Raw genomic sequence first — 20,071 nt, forward strand, 5'->3', positions numbered from 1 at the left:
TCCTTCCGGAAAGGTCTGTCGCCGGGAGGCAGGCCGGTGCTGCAGCCGCATGCCGTGCCGACGAAGCCTTGGGGGAGGGGGGCCGCGCGGGATTTATAGCTTTTGGGAAGTCAAAAACAGACAGGAGACAGTGCTGGTCTGAGGCAACCCTCACTTCAGCCACCCTACACCCACCCCCCCCCCCCACCCCCCACCCAGCACACCACACTCCGGACATATTACCACCATCGGCGTCTCTTTAGACGACTGTTTCACCCCCCAGCCATGGTGACGGGTGGCCTTATCTATCTGAGGCAGGTGAGAGAGGTTCCCAAACCCCTCCAGGACAGAGAGGTGTGGGGAGACCATTTCCTGCGACACCTTTAGCCCTCGTACTCCCCCCGGGCTCGCCACACGTGTAGAGACACTAGTGTGTCCACCCCCCAGCAGAAGACGGGCCCGTAAGCCAACTTACAGATATTCAGGCAATAAAAACCAACCTGACAACCACATGCCCCCCCCCCCAAGAGCTTTCTCCAGGAGGATTGGCCTGGGGGGGGGGGGGGGGGTCGTAGTTAGCAACATGCTCAGCCAACCGAGGCCTTCAAAGCGAGATGGTGCCTAGAATTCTTGGAATGGAAGGGGGGGGGGGGTGTCACACACAACACCAAAGGAAAGAGGGAGTGAAGTGGGGGGGCGGGGGGGGGGGGGGGCTCTGGCCAGTTCCCTTCAGGTCTGTGCCTTGGACCTCCTCGTCTAATCTCTGCTTTGAGGATTCATCTCTTTCCCGCATGTTAAAATTTCATGACCGAAAATAGGTAATTTAATCTTCATTAAACATACAGGGGCCGACTCGGCCGCCTGCCGCGGTGAATTAACCGCAGGACGGGGGGGTGGGGGGGGGGGCGGACAGCAGGGCTGACCTGCTATAACTCCACTGTCTATGGGGCCCTCTCTGTTTCTAAGGCCTGAAAGGCGATCCTCATCCAGGCGAAGATCTGAGGGGCGAAATGCTGAGGATGAAGCTTGAGACAGATTTGGGTGTATGGTGGGGGGGGGGTGGGGGGGCAGGGGGGTCGTAATGACATTGAAAGGCAGTGTAAAAATAGGCCAGGCTCCATCCTTTGTGGACTGATGCATGTGGTTTTCGGGACGTCCCATCCAAGGCGTCTACATGGGGGCAGAATCGATGGTTTGGAACCAACGTGCAGCTGTCTCGACGGTGCCCCCCCATGAAGGAGGCCGGCACTGGCCACTGCTAGGGTCGTTCATATGACACGCCGGGGTCCGACCCGATGCTTAACCGATAATCTCAGCCTCACCGCAGACGGACCGGACCTTGGTGAAGCCGCCAGAGGGACGCCGCCTCGGGACAACAGCCTGAGGGACGTTGCCATGGGACGACAGCCAGATGGACAACAGCCTAAGGGACGCCACCTCGGGACAACAGCCTGAGGGACGACAGCCTGAGGGACGCTGCCATGGGACGACAGCCAGAGGGACGTTGCCATGGGACGACAGCCAGATGGACAACAGCCTAAGGGACGCCACCTCGGGACAACAGCCTGAGGGACGACAGCCTGAGGGACGACAGCCTGAGGGACGCTGCCATGGGACGACAGCCAGAGGGACGTTGTCATGGGACAACAGCCAGAGGGACATTGCCATGGGACAACAGCCAGAGGGACGTTGCCATGGGACGACAGCCAGATGGACAACAGCCTAAGGGACGCCACCTCGGGACAACAGCCTAAGGGACGCCACCTCGGGACGACAGCCTGACCGCTAGGCCCTCTAGCCCCAGCTGTACCCCCACACCACTGCTGTGTTTTCCCAGTTTCTCTCTCACTGGTGATGGTCTGGGTTTTGGCCCATGTTCGGCTCCGGTGGCTGCAAGCTGGGCCCCCCTCCCCCCAGCCACCTCCGGTTCTGCTACCCGGCGGATTCGAGCGCCGATCCTGCACACTCACGGCGGTACATGCACACGCCACACGCCTGAGGCTGCGTGCTATTAGCGTTGACAAAAAGAGGCCATGCAGCATGGCGGGGGCTCGCCTGGACAAGGCGCTAATGACGGGACCCAGACAGGGGGTCCTCTGTGAGATTGGGGTCCTCACCAGTGCCACCTGCAGGCAGGACACACGCATAAGCCAGCAGGATAACTGTGAATGCAACACGAGACACGTGACATAGACATGTGCGCCGGAGAGCACACAAACAGGACGCACACGCCAGTCTCTGTGTACGTGGTACAGCCTTGACCCTCGGAATTCACCACGGTACGGCAGGGTACAATGCGGTACAATGAGGTTCAGTTCCCGAAGGCACCGCTAATCTGCGTGAGGGCACTGCCGTTTTCCTGATAGGATCGGACCCTGCACAGTCGCGCTCTGGCCCACAGCATGGATGCCTCGGTCTAATCAGCATGCAGCCGTTTATTTTAATTACCTTTATTGCTCGGCTTTCCTGTCCATCCCGATGCACTGCTGTGGATTATATTAGTCAATATTTCCTCAAAGCGACACACTGTTTCTTAATAACTGTAAATATGAATTAAACACGAACAAGGGCTCATATGGAAACACAGGTGTCCCACACCTGGATATGATGCCTGTACACGGCAAGACCGACACACACACACACACACACACACACACTTACCTGCCCTGGAAACATCCACACACATCCACACAGATACATCAGTACTAACACACTGACAGCAAGCACGCACGTGCACACACACCCTCTCAGGGGTTAAGGCCCCCCTCCCCTAGAGCCATGCCAAGGGGCCCAGGGTACAGAAAGGCTACAGTCCATTGGGAGTGGGGCTGACATTTAAAGCAGAATGCCAAGCTGAGGAAAAGGAGAAATCACTGCGTAATTAACGGAAACGAGAGGCCCACGTGGGCCCACCCCCCTGCCAAGGAGAATGGAGCCGGCCACATGTGGGCGTGGCCGGGGGGGTGAGGCAGGTGGAGACCAGGGCTGTGTGGTACCAGGGAGACCGGCACTGAGGAAATGGGGGGGGAGACCCTTCCTAAAGGAACTTTATTTAATCACAATGCCAATCAGATTACGGGCTGTGATCACTTCGCCTGTGTCTGCTTCGATCCCGTTATGGATCCCAGAGACACAGCTCACGAGCCTTGGTAAGAGAACGGAACAGGAATGGGAACGCGGAGGCTAGCCAAAATAAAAACACTCAAATCACCAGAAGGGATTAAAAGCCGGCGGAGTGTCACTCGTGGGTAACATTGAGGGCCAATGTCGGGAGTTACTGTTATTGTTACGAACATTAATATTGTCTGTTTGTGGCCGCTGCATTTGTTATTATGGCTGTTAGCGGATGTTAGCGAAGTCAGGTGCATTCTGGGAGATCTGAACCTCAGTGCCCGCGTCCCCAGGTGCGGATGGCCCACCGGGGATGCTGCGGGGGCCTGAGTTACAGCTACAGCCCAGGGTGGGGGGGGGGATGGGGCGTGGGGTTAAGCGGATGCCCCGCTTTCTTCCATTACCATTGTTAGCACCCGGCCAGAGAGAGACCGGACTGGAGGGACTTTGATCTCCTGTGACATCGAGGAGGTAGAACAGAGACGGGTGGGACGAGGGGGGGGAGGAAAGGAGGGAGACATGAGAGAGAGAGAGAGCATGAGAGAGAGACAGGCACGTCAAGCACTGGGCTTTTTCAGGAGATCCGGGCCAATTACCATCCCAGAACCTTCACCGGTGGAGAGACAAAGCCCCCCCCCCCCCCCAGCTGCCCCCCAGTCACATGGGATGTACGGAGGTCCCCTGTATTTCAGTTGTCAGGCAGGACAGGAAGGGGCCAGACAGAGCTGGGACCTATGCAGCATCGCAACCCACTCCAGGAGGGTCCCCCCGTTACCGTTACGTGGCGTCCTCTTCCGTCTGTCCCGGAAGGCAGCCCCGGACTGCAGCGCTTCCATCAGGCTGTCCATCACACCGGTCTCGTCTCCCTCTGTGGCGGGGCAGACAGGGGAATGGGTCATGAGCACAGTCAATAATATCCAATGTATCTACAACCAACCCCCACACCACTCACATTATCAGTGTCATACCATGTACGCCCCAACTACACCCTCCGCTATTGGCCAGTCAGCCTGCAGTTCTCTCTGTATCCTGAAGCTACGGGGGGTGCTGTTGCATCCTCTCATCCAAAGTTATTCCACAAGTCAGAAGTGGTAAGATTACCGGGTTACATGTGGGCCAGAGCACACTCATGACCTCACTGTTGCTGTCATCAACGTGGCTTCACAGAGCAGCCAATGAGGTGGCACAGTCTGAGGCGAGGTTACCCAGCGCTCAGGCACATCATTGGGGTTCTTCATACTGTACCGTATTGTGATCCGTTTCTTTATTTTGTCCAAAATGAAGGCCACACTTGTTCCCCCCCCCCCCCCCCTCCAACAGGTGTTCTCATAATCAAGATAAATAAAGGAGAAGATGAGGTAATTAGGCAGGGCGAGTGCATGCAGGAATAAGCTCTCTGGGTGGGGGGAGGTGGCGGGAGATGACTGGAGCGGCTGATGGACCCTGACAGACGCCGACCACGAGGGCAGGTTAGTGGTCTTCACCACGGTTTAGCATGGCACGGTGCACGGGGTCCCAGCTGAGGGGAAAATCGGAATCTCCAGGCCATCGCAGGGAGGAATTATGGACATGGATACTTGGAACAGCGCCCCCCCCCCCCCCCATTCTCCACGCCACGCGGAAGTAATAAAGTTTGGGCCATTTATCTGGGTCATCTATCTTTACCTCATGCTAATGAAGTCCTGGCTGGATTCTCCATCACCGCGGTCCACATCAGACGATATTTTACAGCGGCATCATTACGGTGACGGATTATCCTCGGCGGCACGGCGATATCCATCATTAATGTAACCGCCACTCGGAAAAATGTTTACCGCCGGGCCAGGCTGCTCGCTTCAGGTTTCTTGGGGGGGGGGGTGTCAACGGTAGCAGTTTCAAGCACTGTGATCAATCTTTTGTTCTCTTGCACGTTGGGGATTAAAATTACAGTCAGCAAATTTAATTTATAAACGGCAAGTTGACGGTGAGTTGTAATTAATTTTAGGAGGGGCCCCGTGCTCTTGTGTTGGCCCGGATAGGCGTGCCCCCCTCCAAAAGAATCTTTCGATATCCCAAAACAATGTAACTCAGGAGTTTAACGGTTCACTGAGTAACAGGCGGATGGAGAGGGAGGTGCATGTCTAGAGGGGCATTAATTGTTATTTCTTTTCATGTGTATTTCTCTCTCTTTATCATTGCTGACGACCTCCCCCCCCCCCCCCCCCCGGCTGTATTTAAAGGTGGCCAAGCAAAGCCAGGCTTAATTAGACAAGCCGTCACACGCCGGACCTGATGCCGGCCACCTGTGACAGGACGGTGACTCCAGGTGCCGGTTGACGGGTGGAAGGTTCCGGAGGCCAAGCTGAGCCGTGACACGGACGCCTCCCCCCAGGCCAAACAGCAATGCGCTCACATCCGTTCAGACCCAGCATCTGTGCTGAGACCAGGAAGCACCAAAAAGTTCACTCATTTCTTGTGTTCCTTGCTCGTCCTTCTTTTTCATTCTTCCGTTCACCTTATCGCTCCTTTCACTTCTCTCCCTCCTTCATTCCCTCCTTCCTGAGACCCAGACATCGCAGGGGGACACCTGCCACTTTGATCGATCTGTCCTACTTCTGGCTAAACTAAAGTGCAATTCATCATCCATAACAACCAGTACCCGGGTCGCGGGGCCGCTTCAGGGGAGAATCTCCCGGCCCCGGGCCCAGAGTGACTAAAACAGGCTGTTCCATTAACTGTACACCCTCGGGCTGATTTCTGTGGGGGGGGCACATCTGAACTCCACACTCAAAATGCACAAACAAAACAGCTGCAGCACAGAACCGGCGGTAAGACACCAGTGTGAGGTCACTTAGCAGCCAGACTGCGCCCCCACGGCAGAGTCTGCCGAGAAACATCACGCTTTCCTCCCTCTTCCGGTTCTGGCACTCTCCAAACCGCTAAACCATCGGACCGTCGTTCGCCAATTAGCAGAGCACATCGCAGGCATGCTTGGGAATTATAGCGACTTCGGTCTCCTGAGCCTCTGGATAACTGAGAAGGGTTAAGGAGGCCTAAAGGCAAGAGGTCCGCTATAACCCCAAGCAGACCAGCACCTAGCGGGGTACATGCCTGCCTATTAATGAGCTTATTAAGATGGGGGAGGGGCATAGGGGCATGCCCATTAATGCTGCTCCTGCCCAGTACCTACCAACTCCTCCCTGCCTCAAGCTCCCTGTCTCCAACTCCGTCTCCCACGCTCTGTTTCCCACTCACTGTCTCTCACTTCATCTCCAGCTCCCTGTCTTCCACTCCCCGCCTCCTGTTCCCTGCCTCCTACTCCCTGCCTCCCACTCCCTGCCTCCCACTCCCTCTCCCATTCCCTGCCTCCCGCTCCCTACCTCCCACTCCCTGCCTCCCACTCCCTGTCTCCCGCTCCCTGCCTCCCACTCCCTGCCTCCCACTCCCTGTCTCCAGCTCCCTACCTCCTACTCCCTGCCTCCCACTCCCTGCCTCCCGCTCCCTACCTCCTACTCTCTGCCTCCCACTCCCTGTCTCCCGCTCCCTGCCTCCTACTCCCTGCCTCCCACTCCCTGCCTCCCATTCCCTGCCTCCCGCTCCCTACCTCCCACTCCCTGCCTCCCACTCCCTGCCTCCCACTCCCTGTCTCCCGCTCCCTGCCTCCCACTCCCTGCCTCCCTCTCCCTGCCTCCCACTCCCTGTCTCCCGCTCCCTACCTCCTACTCCCTGCCTCCCACTCCCTGCCTCCCTCTCCCTGCCTCCCACTCCCTGTCTCCCGCTCCCTACCTCCTACTCCCTGCCTCCCACTCCCTACCTCCTACTCCCTGCCTCCCACTCCCTGCCTCCCACTCCCTGCCTCCCACTCCCTGTCTCCCGCTCCCTGCCTCCCGCTCCCTGCCTCCCGCTCCCTACCTCCTACTCCGTCTCCCATTCCCTGCCTCCCACTCCCTGCCTCCCGCTCCCTACCTCCTACTCCCTGCCTCCCGCTCCCTACCTCCTACTCTCTGCCTCCCACTCCCTGTCTCCCGCTCCCTACCTCCTACTCCGTCTCCCATTCCCTGCCTCCCACTCCCTGCCTCCCATTCCCTGCCTCCTACTCCCTGCTTCCCACTCCCTGCCTCCCGCTCCCTACCTCCTACTCCCTGCCTCCTACTCCCTGCCTCCCGCTCCCTGCCTCCCGCTCCCTACCTCCCACTCCCTACCTCCCACTCCCTGTCTCCCGCTCCCTGCCTCCTACTCCCTGCCTCCCGCTCCCTACCTCCTACTCCGTCTCCCATTCCCTGCCTCCCACTCCCTGCCTCCCGCTCCCTACCTCCTACTCCGTCTCCCGCTCCCTGCCTCCCACTCCTTGCCTCCCGCTCCCTACCTCCTACTCCCTGCCTCCCACCCCTACTTTCCTACTCCTGTCTCCCGCTCCTCGCCTCCCGCTCCTTGCCTCCCGCTCCTACTTTCCTACTCCTGTCTCCCGCTCCTCGCCTCCTGTTCCCCATCTCCCACTCCCTGCCTCTTGCTCCTGCTCCCGCTGGCGGGAATGTATTTATGGGTGCGCTACCGCATGTTTTAATTAGGGGGATAACGAGTAGAACTCTCAGCCGGATTTGCGAGCTTCACGCTGCCGATTAGCTTCCCGACGAGTTGCCCGGTGGTGGGTCGGAGCTTATTATCCCCGCCCCCGGGGAGCCAGGCGAGCAAAAACACAGTCAGGCGCCACCGATCTGAGGGTGGCGGGGGAGAGAGAGAGAGAAACCCAGACAAAACCCAGAACAAGAAGCGTAGCAGCACAACAGACAGGTCGGGGGCGATCGCACCCAATACTGCATCTCATACGGCGTCGATGCCAGAGAACATTCCATAAACGTGCCAGATCGCAAAGGGTTAGGAAGAAACCTGTCGACATACATCGCCGGCGATGACGAGGATGGTGGCGTGATTTTTAATGTTTCCTTGAGTTTAAGAATGAAAAAACAAAAGGGCTTGAATTCTTGTATATCTGCTTTTAATTTGAAGATGCGCATGTAACGGGCAGAAACAGCAAGTGCTCCGCTTCTCTTTTTTCCAGATTACCGATTTCTTCTGATGGGGATTTTTTCGCTCGGGAAACCCAAGCCCCAACATGCACACTGCAAACGTGCCCCCAGGCCACGGGCCCACCTGGGTCACGCCTGGGGTCCGAACCTTCACCAGGCTCAGCTCACTCTGCCTGCACAGCAGCTGGTGGCTGTTTGGGACCCCGAAATGTGAGGCGATATGTTTACATGCTGCTGAAAGGCTCTCGGGTGATGAGACAGAGATTGCGGGGGACCTCCAGCCAAGCGGCACGGGCTCGGCCTGAAGCCTTTAATTCGATTACCTCACGACGCGCCCGTCTGCATTTCACGGCTCTTAGCGCCTCCGTGATCCCGTGCGTGGGACACAATGGCTCGTGTTCAACTGGCATTTAAAGCAGTGTGCTACACATCTTTTTCTCCTTGTACTACATTTTGTCTTCTAAATGTCACTCTCTTATTCGCATGGACGGGAAAATGTCTCCCCACTCGGCATTCGTGAGGCATATGGGGGGGGGGGGGGGGAGAGAAACCTGTTCAGCGCTTTATATATCGCTTAGGTGACAAGCGTTTACAGAGGAATTCTCATTGATATTCACGACTGGCGCTTTCCAAACAAAAGCGCAGGATAAACAACCCCGGCTCCGATCGGTCGGCGTCAAAAACCTCCCGTCGTATTTCGACACATGCGTGTTTTAATTCTGCGCATTTTCCCAGAATCCCCCATGACCGTCGATAAACACGAGAGAGTGGGGATGTGCAGCCAGGACAGATCCGCAGTCACACAGCTGTATGGTAGGGAGCAGAGGATAAGAATGAGAGCGGAATGAGCTGGGAATGAGGTGACTTATTTGACTCTGTGACTGAAACTGACACCTCCGAGTGGCATTAAATGATCCCAACACTCCTGTCACTGGGGTTCATATGACCAGGTTAACAGGATACTCATAGCTTCATGAGGCAGGGTGGTTAAACCACAGATATAAAGAGCTGGGATGTTAAAGCTCTTTTTTGTCAAGTTTCTCTTGCCCCCATGATGGGGTTTCACTTTTTGCCACGCCACCTGCCTTGGGGACCCTTCCCTTGGGGCCTCCCGGCTTCTTGGGGCCACCCCAGGGGCAGGTGCGGTGGGCGTGGCCATAGGGCCAGGGTTCAGAAACGGTCGGCCCACTGACCTTCACCAGAGGTCAAGATTCAATTGACACAGCAAAAGTTATAAAATGGGAGGCATGAGGGTGGGGGGGAGAGCTTGAGCCCACATGAAAGGAGAGGCGGGACAGAGAGATGAAAGAGATGGATCAAGTGTCACCAGGTCATGAGGCGTTTCAGCTCCAAAAGCAGATCCATTGATGTTCTCTGTCATTTGATTAGAGATACTTCCTCACTGTCATCCTCGTGGGCAACCTCGAGTGAAGCTGGGGGTGGGCGTGCAAAGGTGGGGGGAGGAGCAACTCGGCAGGGGTGAAGGGGAGACGGGGGCAGGCCAACGGAAGGGTGGGGGTGAGTTCAGCCCAGCAGGGCCTGACGGGGGAGAAGCACAGCCTACTGGAGGCTGACAAGGAGATGGAGGCAGCCCAGTGGTAGGGAAGGGCAAACACCTGATGGCTGCTGCCCCCTGTGGGCTGGAGGACAGAAACAAGACTGACGAGGCAGGGGCAGGCCAAACGGGTGCCAGATCGTGAGGGTGCCACACACAGCCAACCAACGGGGCAGGTCACCTGCCATCCAATGGGACAGGCCAGGGTAGTCAAATCGGACTCCTCAGAGTACCATGGACCACAAGCATACGGTTACCTGACTGCCTGTTAGCAATATACCCCCAGCCAAGTCACGCTAAGGACCCCTATGCATGCACAGCATGTGCAAGCTCTCCATGGTGCGTCCCCTAGTCGGCTACTGTTCAATATGCCCGAATCTCTGGCCATCACCCGCTGATGAAACCGTTACTGAAGGGGGGGGGGGGGGCTCTCAGATTTAACTACGGGAAAGTGCTCTCAGATGGATCCTGCAATCTCTGCGTGACCTGAGGGACAGGCAGCCAAATTAAGTTAAACTGTCTGAAAGTGATTAGAGTTTTTAGTAGTGGTCTAATTAGCTTTTTTCTACAAATATATTAATACAAAAGAATAAAAGTTTCTTATTTAAATGATTATTCAATATGTATTTTGAAGACAAAAACTCCAAGGGGAAAAGGGTCCCTCAAGTAACGTTAATTTGAATCTAAATAATTATCAGAAGATAATCAGCACTTCTGCATAACCTGGGGTTCTGAGCAGAGCGCTTTGTGTATAAACATCATGAGATTATGAGAGGCGTCGCACGGCAGCGTGGGGGAAATCGGGAGGGCTGCGACTGCTACTGAGCATGCTGGTTATTTATCAGGACTGGGGGGGGGTGGGGGGGTGGCGGGTGCTCGATAAGGATTCTGCCCTTCTGGCAGCGTCTCTCAGGATAACTATGAGGGGGCAGGGCGGTGGGCAGTGGATATGGCCGACGGGCGAGACCCCAGAACCTGCTGGGGTGAGGGGGTTATTACGAGGGGAGGGCTGGAGATTCGGAGTACCTACAGTTTGCTGAGTAATGATGACACAGCAGGAGATGATGGTTTTGGGTGTAGACATCTGGGGGGAGGGGGAAGATGATGAAAGTGGGAATGATTTCACTGGAGTGACTCACAATGCGGCTGGTTGAAACTCCTGCCGGGACATTGAGACCCCCGCCGGGACACCGAGACTCTTGCCAGAACATTGACATTCCTGCCAGGACACAGAGACTTGTGCCAAGATGCCAAGACTCCTGCCTGGACACTAAGACTCCCGCCTGGATACAGAGACTCCTCACAGAACACTGAGATTCCTACCAGGACACTGAGACTCCCACCAGGACACAGAGACTCCCACCAGGACACAGAGACTCCCACCAGGACACTGAGACTCCCACCCGGACACCGAGACTCCCACCAGGACTCGAAGACAAGCACCAGGATGCCGAGACTCCCGCCTGGACACTGAGACTCCCGCCTGGACACCGACACTCCTGCCAGAACACCGAGATTCCTACCAGGACACCAAGACTCCCACCAGGACTCCGAGACTCCGGCCAGGACACCGAGACTCCAGCCAGGACTCCGAGACTCCAGCCAGGACTCCGAGATTCCCACCAGGACTCTGAGACTCTGGCCAGGACACCGAGACTCCCGCCAGGACTCCGAGACTCCCACCAAGACTCCGGCCAGGACACCGAGACACTGTGGGCTGTTACGCCTCTCCTCCCCAAACTGCAGCCAGGCCAGTGCAGCAGAGACACCCAGCTCTCAACCTGCCGGGTGCAAGTTTTTGGGTGGGGGGCAGGACCCTCAGAGAGGGGCGGTGCGAGGAGCATTGCCGGCAGACTGCTCGGCCTCGGGGAGGCGTTATAGAGTACAGCCTGTCTGTGTAATTTAACGGCATATAAAACTGAGACTGGCATGCCAGGAAAATTCCCAGAGTGAGCATTTTGGCAAAAATTCCATCCACTCAGCTTCTGACTGCTCCACCTGCTCAGGGTCTTGGGGGCCTGGAGCCTATCCCAGGTGGCACAGGGCTGGGGGACACCCTGGATGGGGTGCCAGTCCATCGCAGGCCACAGTCCTCATTAACACTACCTCTCAAAATATTTACTTTTTAATATTCTGCTTTCGTCTGTCCAGTGGCCTGTACTACGAAGCGGGGTTACTGGCTTATCGCGGTAAGTTGTCGGATTCCACAGTTTAAATGAACTTAATATTCCTTCGCTTACATTTTGCCCAGACTACCTTAAATCCGACAAGTTACCCCGATAAGCCAGTAACCCCGCTTCGTAGTATAGGCCACAGATGAAGGAAAAAGGTCCAGTTTCTGTGGTCAGAGTGACCCCTCACGCAGGCTGCACGCAGCGAGCTCAGATTGAAATACGAGAAAGAGGCTCCTACCCCAGTAGCTTTGCTGTTACTGACATAAAGACACATCAGCAGCAGCCTGCGAATCCAGGCACTCGTGTGGATATCAGAAGCAGAGGGGGGCGCTATGGCTGTGTTTTATCCTGGTGTCAGCCGGACTGAGCGCACTCTGCATTATCCTGTTTCCTGCCGGCACTCTCTCTCCGCAAGCACTTCCTGTAAACATGGAGTAGCGGAGAGAAGCCGGGGCTTGGGGCTCAAGCACGACCGATGTTGTGTGGGGGGGGGGGGGGGGGGGATGGGGGTGGGTGACCACATGACATGCAGAGAAACGGGGGGCTGATCGTCCGGGACCGGCCGTGGCATGGTGGGGAGGCGTAGCCCCTTGATCTGCCCCACGGGCTGCTCAGGAAGCATACGCCGGTGATTGATTCATGGGGGGGGGGGGGGTGGGGAGAAGAATACTGGACCTCCCCCCAGCTGATAAAAAATGCCCGCAAGCACCTGAAAAACCTGCAGACAAAACGGGCATAACAGTGGGGGCCGGCACATTTATACACAAGGCCTAAACAGGATACTCCACAGGACGAATCCTTTATCCTGCTAGCGCCTTTACGGGATTCTTAGTGTGGCTCATGCCTTTTTCTTTCAGAGGTCAGACCGGCCCTCATTTGTGTTCTGTTTTGATTAATCGCCTAGAACACGTAATCCGAGTGAGAACGTCTGCTCATTAATCTGTTTATAAAAAAAAATACAAATTTTGGTCGAATGTCCCCCCCCTCCACCGATCCAACGCAGCAAGCTGTCACCGAAGCTTTCTGTATGTCAGGTCATGCTGAGCTCGGAGAGGAGAACGTAACTCCAAGGAGTGAGGCAGGACTTCCAACCTAGTTAGCGACTTTCACTCAAGAAAGGGAGCCCCCTAGTGGATGGGTCCATTACCACACTGTGTCACCCTATGGCACAGGTCATTTGCAGACCCCCTCCCTTCAGAGACCCCCTCCCCCAAGGCCTGCTTCCCACAGCTTTTCCACGGGTTACGCTGCCTGGTGCACCCCGAACATCTGGTCAGTCTGCGAGAAGATGGAAATCCACTTACGACAAATTAAAACTAATGGGGACCCGAGTAATGATTTCATAAGCAATTTCCCATATTAGTATTTCTAATACTTCACATGGCAAACAGTTCTGGCTCCCGCTCACTTCCGCCATCAGTCAAACGCCACGGGGAAGGAGCCGCGCGCCATGAACGCAGGGAAATGAGCTCAGGCTACACTGGCTGGATTGTTCACTGCATTATTCACCAGATTTCAGTGTTTGCTGTCATCCACGCCCCCTCCACAGCCCTGCCCCACCCATCCGGCCAAATTTGAACGAATTTAATTATTGTTAAAAATGTATTTCTATTGTTAATCACTGGCACATGAAGAGGATTACATCCCAATTTACGAAATGAGTGAAAATCCACGTAGTTATGAAACAGTCGCCTGAAATGTCATTAAATGTGAGGGCACAGGGGGTACTCTGGGTGAGGGGGAGGCTGTGCCCTGTGGGTCCCTGGTGGAGGAGCCGCACCCCGTTTCTGACTAACCCCCCCCCCCCCCCCCGCCCCGGACAGCCGCGATGAAAGTGAGCAGCGACAAAGCTAACGGCGTCCAGCAGTGGCACGTGGGAAGCTGATCCACTTCCAGTCAGCTCCGGAACTCTCCGCGGCACTTTTAAGCGAGGTACAGAAGGGAGACTGAACGCAGAGATCTGACAGGAATCAGGATGTCGGGGGGGGGGGGGGATTAAATAACTGCGGAATTTAATTAATTTTTTTCAGGCAACGCAAAAACTCAGAGAGGCATTAGGAAACCACAAAGCGGTGTGTTTAGAGAGCCACAGGGAAATGTGGGAGACGGCTATCCACATCGCTACGGCAGCACGCAGCATCCCGGGAAAGACAGTGGGATGTGCAATTCCCAATGGAACGTGACACATCGACGACAGCCTCCTGGAAGTGTTGGCCTGAGCAAAGGTGGACTATGTATTTATCTGTTTGTTTGCTTGTTAAATGAGGGGCATGTGGGCGCAGCGGGGGGAACGAGGCCCCATCATCGGACACGCGTGTGGAACAGTGGCGAATGCATAACCCAGACACCTTCCTGCGCACATCCAAGCTGACAGGCCCGCCCTATTCCCGTCGATACGGAGGGAGCTTCCATCTCCCCGAGTTAGAATCAGCAAAGTTTTATTTGTCTTCTTCCTTTATTCTCACCTCCCTCACGTATGAAATCCCAAGCTGGGGTAGTCAAATGGGGCGGAGGCTGAAGTCGGCTCCGATCTCTGATGAGGCAGAGCGGGATAACGGTGAGGAACGGGGCAAGTTCGCTGTCAGGCTGCCTCAGACATCCCGACGCCATTCGAACCTGGCAGGCAGGCTGCCGTAAGGGTCATACAGAGACTTCTGTGATGGTGTGTACCTGACAGTGTGTCTGTGCATGTGCAACGTTGTGTGTCTACGCATGTAATGGTGTCTACGCAGCAGTGTGTCTGTGACAGTGTGTGTGTAATGGTGTGTACTGATGATATTTAAGTGCTTTAGCCTGGGGGGAGCAGCCAGAGGGCAGGAACGTTAGCACTGGGACCCCAGCGACATCAGAGAAGCCGTCACCCGGGAGACGTACTCCCTCTCTCTCGCTGGGAACGCCTCGCGGTTAATGGGGGCACGTGGCTCCTCCAAGGACCAACCGCAAACCCGAGCAGGAAAAAGCACGGCCACCGGTCCTGCCGGTCCTGCCTCCTTCCGGACATTCCGGAATGTCGGCCACGCCGAAACGCAATTATGCCAAGAGATGTGCATCAAGCGGCCGCCTCCCTTTTGAAGCAAAAAGACATATAATTACTCAATTTTTGTGTCCTAGCAGCAGGATTTCTCACAGACTGCTGAGATCAATAATGTCTTTTGTTCTATTCCCACACTTGTACGGCGTGACAAAGAGCTGCTGTACAAATGATGCATCTCTGTAAAGCGCGCAGACAGGGGAAATAAAGTTGATTAGGGAGAGTAAAGGATACCCAGTCGATGCAGCTAAACAAGCTCATTTAACATTTCTCTTACAATAGGAGGCAGGCCAGAATGGAAATATGGACTTTAAAGGGGGATTTTTAAAAGTAAATGGGACACATCGACTTTGAAATTATAGAAGGGTGATGCCCCCTAAAAGTGACTGATGGCCGAAAGTCCACGGGCCGATTTCTGGTAAGCAATTAAAAGCCTGAGTAAAGGGTTTAAAGCTGATCTCTGCAGGGGAACTACTCCCCTGAGGTGACCCACCCACAGCACACCCCTCACCTGACCCGCAGCTCGGCCCTTCCCCTCACAGATACAGCCGCCCCCCCCAGCCCCCCTACCTTTGTTCATATCAATCAGCTGCTTCTTCTTCTGCTGTCGCTCCAGCTTCTCCCGCTCCGCCTTCTCCTTAGCCATCTTGGCCCGTTTCACCTTCTCCTCCATCTCCCTCTTCTTGTGGTTCTCCTTAACAGCTTCCTGTAAGTGGGGGGCACAGGAATAAATACGGGGCAGGTTCAGCCGCCAGATCTTCCCACGTCGGATAGGACTTCGGGAAAAGCATCCATCAAGCGGACAGTGTGGTAAAAGCAAGGTTCCCTCTTCCAGTCATCACACCATTTTCCCACGGTTCACACATATTCTTTTGCTCTCCCCATGTCTTCAGCAAGCTCAAAGGAAACACGGAGCCTAAATTGGGGTGCTAGCTGAACATGGAACAGAACCTGCCTGTGAAGTTAGAGGACCTTTAAGACATTGAGAGGGGAGGGCATCCACACCTCCCAATTGCTCCGAGGATCTTATATAGCCGTCTGTGGCACTCTCCCGCCACTAATCAGCTGTGATCGACATGGGCAGCATTTTTAGGTGGGAAGGGGGGGTGATCGCATCACTTCTTGCGGCGAGCATTAACCATCATTTCCAAGCTGCGAGCTCCAGCCAGGCAACAAGCAACATCTTCAGTGCTCACAGATCCACCGTCGCCCAGATGCGAGGCGTCCAGATGGGCACCCGCGCATGCACACACGGAACCGACCACCCACCTGCCTTCTTTTAATGCGGTTTATACACCTGGTGGGCGCTGCAGCTGCTAAGAACCACAGCCAACATCTCCGGGGGTGGGGGGGGGGGGGGCACCAGCAGCGGTCCCACGAAAGGAGGTCTGGAGGAAGCAGTAACACCCACCGGGCATAGGGGCTAAACCCGGAGCTATTGAGTGGGCCACAGCGACCTCACCTCTTTTCTCCTTCAAATGCCGGAAAGCGCGAGCTGGATCTCACAGGACGAGCGCGCGACCCTCAGCGCCACGCAAGCCGGGCCAAGTCGGGGACGGTCACGCACCGCCGCGCACCATGCAAAAAATAACACGAGGACGAGAGGCACCATGGAGCGGGAGGAAGTCAGGTGATGGAGATTATCCATGGCGACGGCCCACCTGTCCCTCACACACTGCCTGGTGCATTTTGGCATCTGAGTTCTGTAACCCAGACCAAAGTCCGGATGCCAGCTGAGACCTGGCCCTGCTCTGTTGCCTTTTTTGTCCCTGTCCTACAGGCTCGTGTCCCCCCTGAAAAGACATTTTTTTTGTACCAGTCCCATCTCTGCCTGATCCCAGAAATAAGCTGTCGTGTTCGCTGTCCCGGCCCAAAAGTCATAATCACCTTGGCCTGAAGGCGGACAGGACCACAGACCCCGCCGTCGAGGGGAGAGACGGGAGCGTACCACCTTTGCTCTAGTGCGGGGAGCATGGCCAGGAGTTCTGGGCCCATTAGAACAGAAAGAGATGATGGTGACGATGCGCGGCCAAGGAGCATTGAAGGGAAACATCAGCATCATGCCAGCCAATAGCATTGCAGGCTCCTCCTACTGGAGTCAGGCCCACGGCCTGATTGGTTATCGTTCTATTCATTTATGAATGAAGCAAGCAAGTGCACGGGCCAAACAGGTAACAGGAGCCGACAGATGAGAATTCTATAAGCACATTCGCCAGAAGCATCTTCTAAACTAACAGTACAACCACGTCATGCACATAAAGGAAACATGCATGTATCTGTGCACAACACTGCCCAAGTATCCTAATTCATCTGTTTTGCACATACATTACACATACAAATAGGTGTTAAGTATTAGATCATTATGTGGATAATTATTTATTCATGGCTACAAAAATACTTCCTGCTGGCGAATCGTAAAATAAACAAACAAGCTTTTCAGACGGTAAACATAATCGCACTACGTAATTATCTAACATTGATCAAACACAGAGTGGTTCTAATCGCCATGGCAACAAGCGTGTAAAAGCTGCTGGTCGCCAGTGTGTCTCTTTCAGCTTGTGGTGGCAACAGCGTCGGTATTTTCGCTGCTGATTTCCTTCTTATGCTCCAGAGGCATGATACCAGCAGCCACACGGGGTATTTTTTTAAAGGCTTAGTTTCGGCAAACAGCTAATAAACAGAATTCAGAAAAACAGTTTGTCAAAGAGCACACAGAATTCTGGGTATTCGTCATGAGGAACAAGGTAAAAAAAAAATTAAATTACAGTTCTCACTGTCATTGAGACTAACTTGATTACTGTCAATTTAAACTCTAAGCATTACTATGATTACTACAAAACATTTTAAACTGCTATTTACACCCGTGTGTTATTTCAATATACGGCGACACTGACCAATTGCACGCTGGCATTTATTTGAAACGGTGACACATGAGACAAATTCAAAAACGAAAAAGCTAGACTGGAATCCACAGGATGTGCTCAGGTTGACGGCGGCGGACACTAATCGATACGATAAGGCAAAATTAGACCAGATAATTGCGTTTGCACTTGAAATAATCCAAAGTCATTAGCAAAGCCGATTACAGAAACTTGGCTTAAAACTCCCGCGTTAATTAGACAACACTGGACGGGTTATTTAAAACTAGAGCCAGACAGGTGACGATAGACTTCTGTAATCAGGGACCGGGGAAGGAGGGAGATGGATATAATAATACCCGGCGGACCCCTGGGTGCTGGGATTCTGCCCCTGCTGGAAGGAATGCGACCTGCAAGGACCACTCTTGCAGGAAAACAACGGCAGAAAATGCACATAAAAATAATGACATCACAATGAAGGGAAGGTCATGGAGGGCTGGAGATACTACACAGAACCTGCTTCTGACTTTTGCCTGGCCCTCGAACCCCGTCTCCTGCACCGGTCCTGGAGAAATGGAAGGGCCACCTTGCAGTCTGAAGGGAACACAGAGCCGTAGAAAGAGGCCGTCATACTGACTGCCCCGCACTGTAAGTGAATGAAGGGCAAAAAAATCCTGGGCTTTGCCCCATATTGTCCTCCCCGGCATAGACGACAGAAAGCACTTTGCTAGCCCCACACACCCAGAGCATAAGAAACAGTGATGAATTCTGGCCCCCCCAGTTCACACTGCAGAAGTGACGTGCCGAAACTGGAGCGTCCCGACACAGATGCTCACTGGGAACTCGGTCTGATGATGCCACGAGGTCCGGCACATGCCCGGTGTATCCAAATAAAATAGCACGCCAAAACTGCCTAAATATAAGGCCTAATGGAATGCCGGGCATAGCCATCTCATCAGCCAGCCCAGGCCCCCGCCCAATCCATGCTGACATCACTAAAATAATTCCCCCCCCCCCACCCCACCTGCTCCGATGGCATCATCCTCACTCTCACGCCAGGCGACCGTGCTGTGTGCTAATGCAGAGCCACGCTTCTCCAGAAGCCGTGGGGGGAGGGTGTGTGTGGGGGGGGGGGCAGACGGGAGCATCAGAGGAGCTTAAGGTGCATTTTGACGCTGCTGCTCCTGTAATCACTACCACCGCCGGCGCAACAACAAACAAGGTTTTAGCGAGAGGCGGGGCGTGCAGAGGGAGCTCGCAGATTTGAAATGCGGAACTCTCCGGAGCCCAAAAGCAATATGTCAAAAAGAGCGAATCTCCAGAAGGCTCCGGAAAGCCCAAGCCGGTGCGACATTTCGCAAAAGCTTTAATTAGCCATGGTCATACAGGTATGTCAACAACACTGTCCGGCACGGGATAAGCAGTGAGAGGACACCTGACCGCTTCCCGCTAATTAGGCCCCCTTACTCGATACATTTTAAGAATCGTTTATTTTTTCTTTTAATTAAAAAACAAAAACAAGTACAACAAAATGTGTATACAGAGCGGAAGCATAGAATTTTGGAGGGCATATGAGGAATTTAACAGAATTTTTTAATTTAACATTTTAATGTTCTTTGTTCAAGTAATTATATTTATACTTCTTAATTTGTTAAATTATGGCTCCTAGCTGGAATCCTGGCAAACGCCATCGTCTCTCTCTCCATCTCTACTGTGGGAGCTGCTTCTGACCTCCTTAAACGCTCACGCCTCACCCCTGTCCACTGGCTGCCAGCTGGAACCCCCTTCAGCTTTAAATCCTTGGTACTGGCATGCAAGTGAGTCGGGGGACTTGCACCGTCTTACCCCCTCCCTCCCCCCCTCGTTAGGGAGCCTCGCTGCCTTGGGTCTAGATGGCGTAAAGCCATCTGTATTCGTCCTCGGCCCCCGCATGCCGATCCTGGGGGCTTTAGGACCCCGCTGGGTCTTCGGAACCGAGCCGGACATGCGCAGATCATTTTAAGGGCGACAGCCGTACAGTCAGGCCATCAGGGACTCCATTATCCGAGGACAAAATCGCACTGCATTCTCAATATTTACAATGGCGCCGTCTAATCAGCTTCGGCATAAACTTGGACTGAGCATCCAGTCATCAGGTTATTAGGTTCTGGCCTCCCCAACGCACTGCGGGTTTGCGGGGCTTCGCTGAATTTAAATGACGAAAACGGTGATATGCAACATTCCTGGCATTTACTGACTGGTGCCGGTGTTTATTTTAAGTCGTCCTATTTCTCCTCCCCCCCCGTTGCCAAGTCAGATTCCTGTCAAACGCGGGCATCACGGCAGCCGAGGAGGCAGCTGTCACGCACGGGCGCAGG

The 20,071-nt window shown here is 54.6% G+C and overlaps 1 protein-coding gene across 3 annotated transcripts in view; it reads right to left on the minus strand.

The window, feature by feature from the left end:
* The window catches only part of diaph2 (diaphanous-related formin 2), a 277,431-nt gene that overhangs the window by 22,224 nt on the left and 235,136 nt on the right, over nt 1-20,071 (minus strand). For 2 of the 3 annotated variants that reach the window (XM_072717314.1, XM_072717316.1), the window contains 3 exons: nt 15,427-15,562; nt 3,866-3,958; nt 3,495-3,545 (listed from right to left, as the gene is read on the minus strand). In XM_072717314.1, the coding sequence (XP_072573415.1) occupies nt 3,495-3,545; nt 3,866-3,958; nt 15,427-15,562 (280 nt within the window). The remainder of the gene's footprint in view (nt 1-3,494; nt 3,546-3,865; nt 3,959-15,426; nt 15,563-20,071) is intronic. The other variant, XM_072717315.1, reaches the window with a different exon arrangement.

Source organism: Paramormyrops kingsleyae, chromosome 10 (assembly GCF_048594095.1).
Source record: "Paramormyrops kingsleyae isolate MSU_618 chromosome 10, PKINGS_0.4, whole genome shotgun sequence".
NCBI classification, from domain to species: Eukaryota; Metazoa; Chordata; class Actinopteri; order Osteoglossiformes; family Mormyridae; genus Paramormyrops; species Paramormyrops kingsleyae.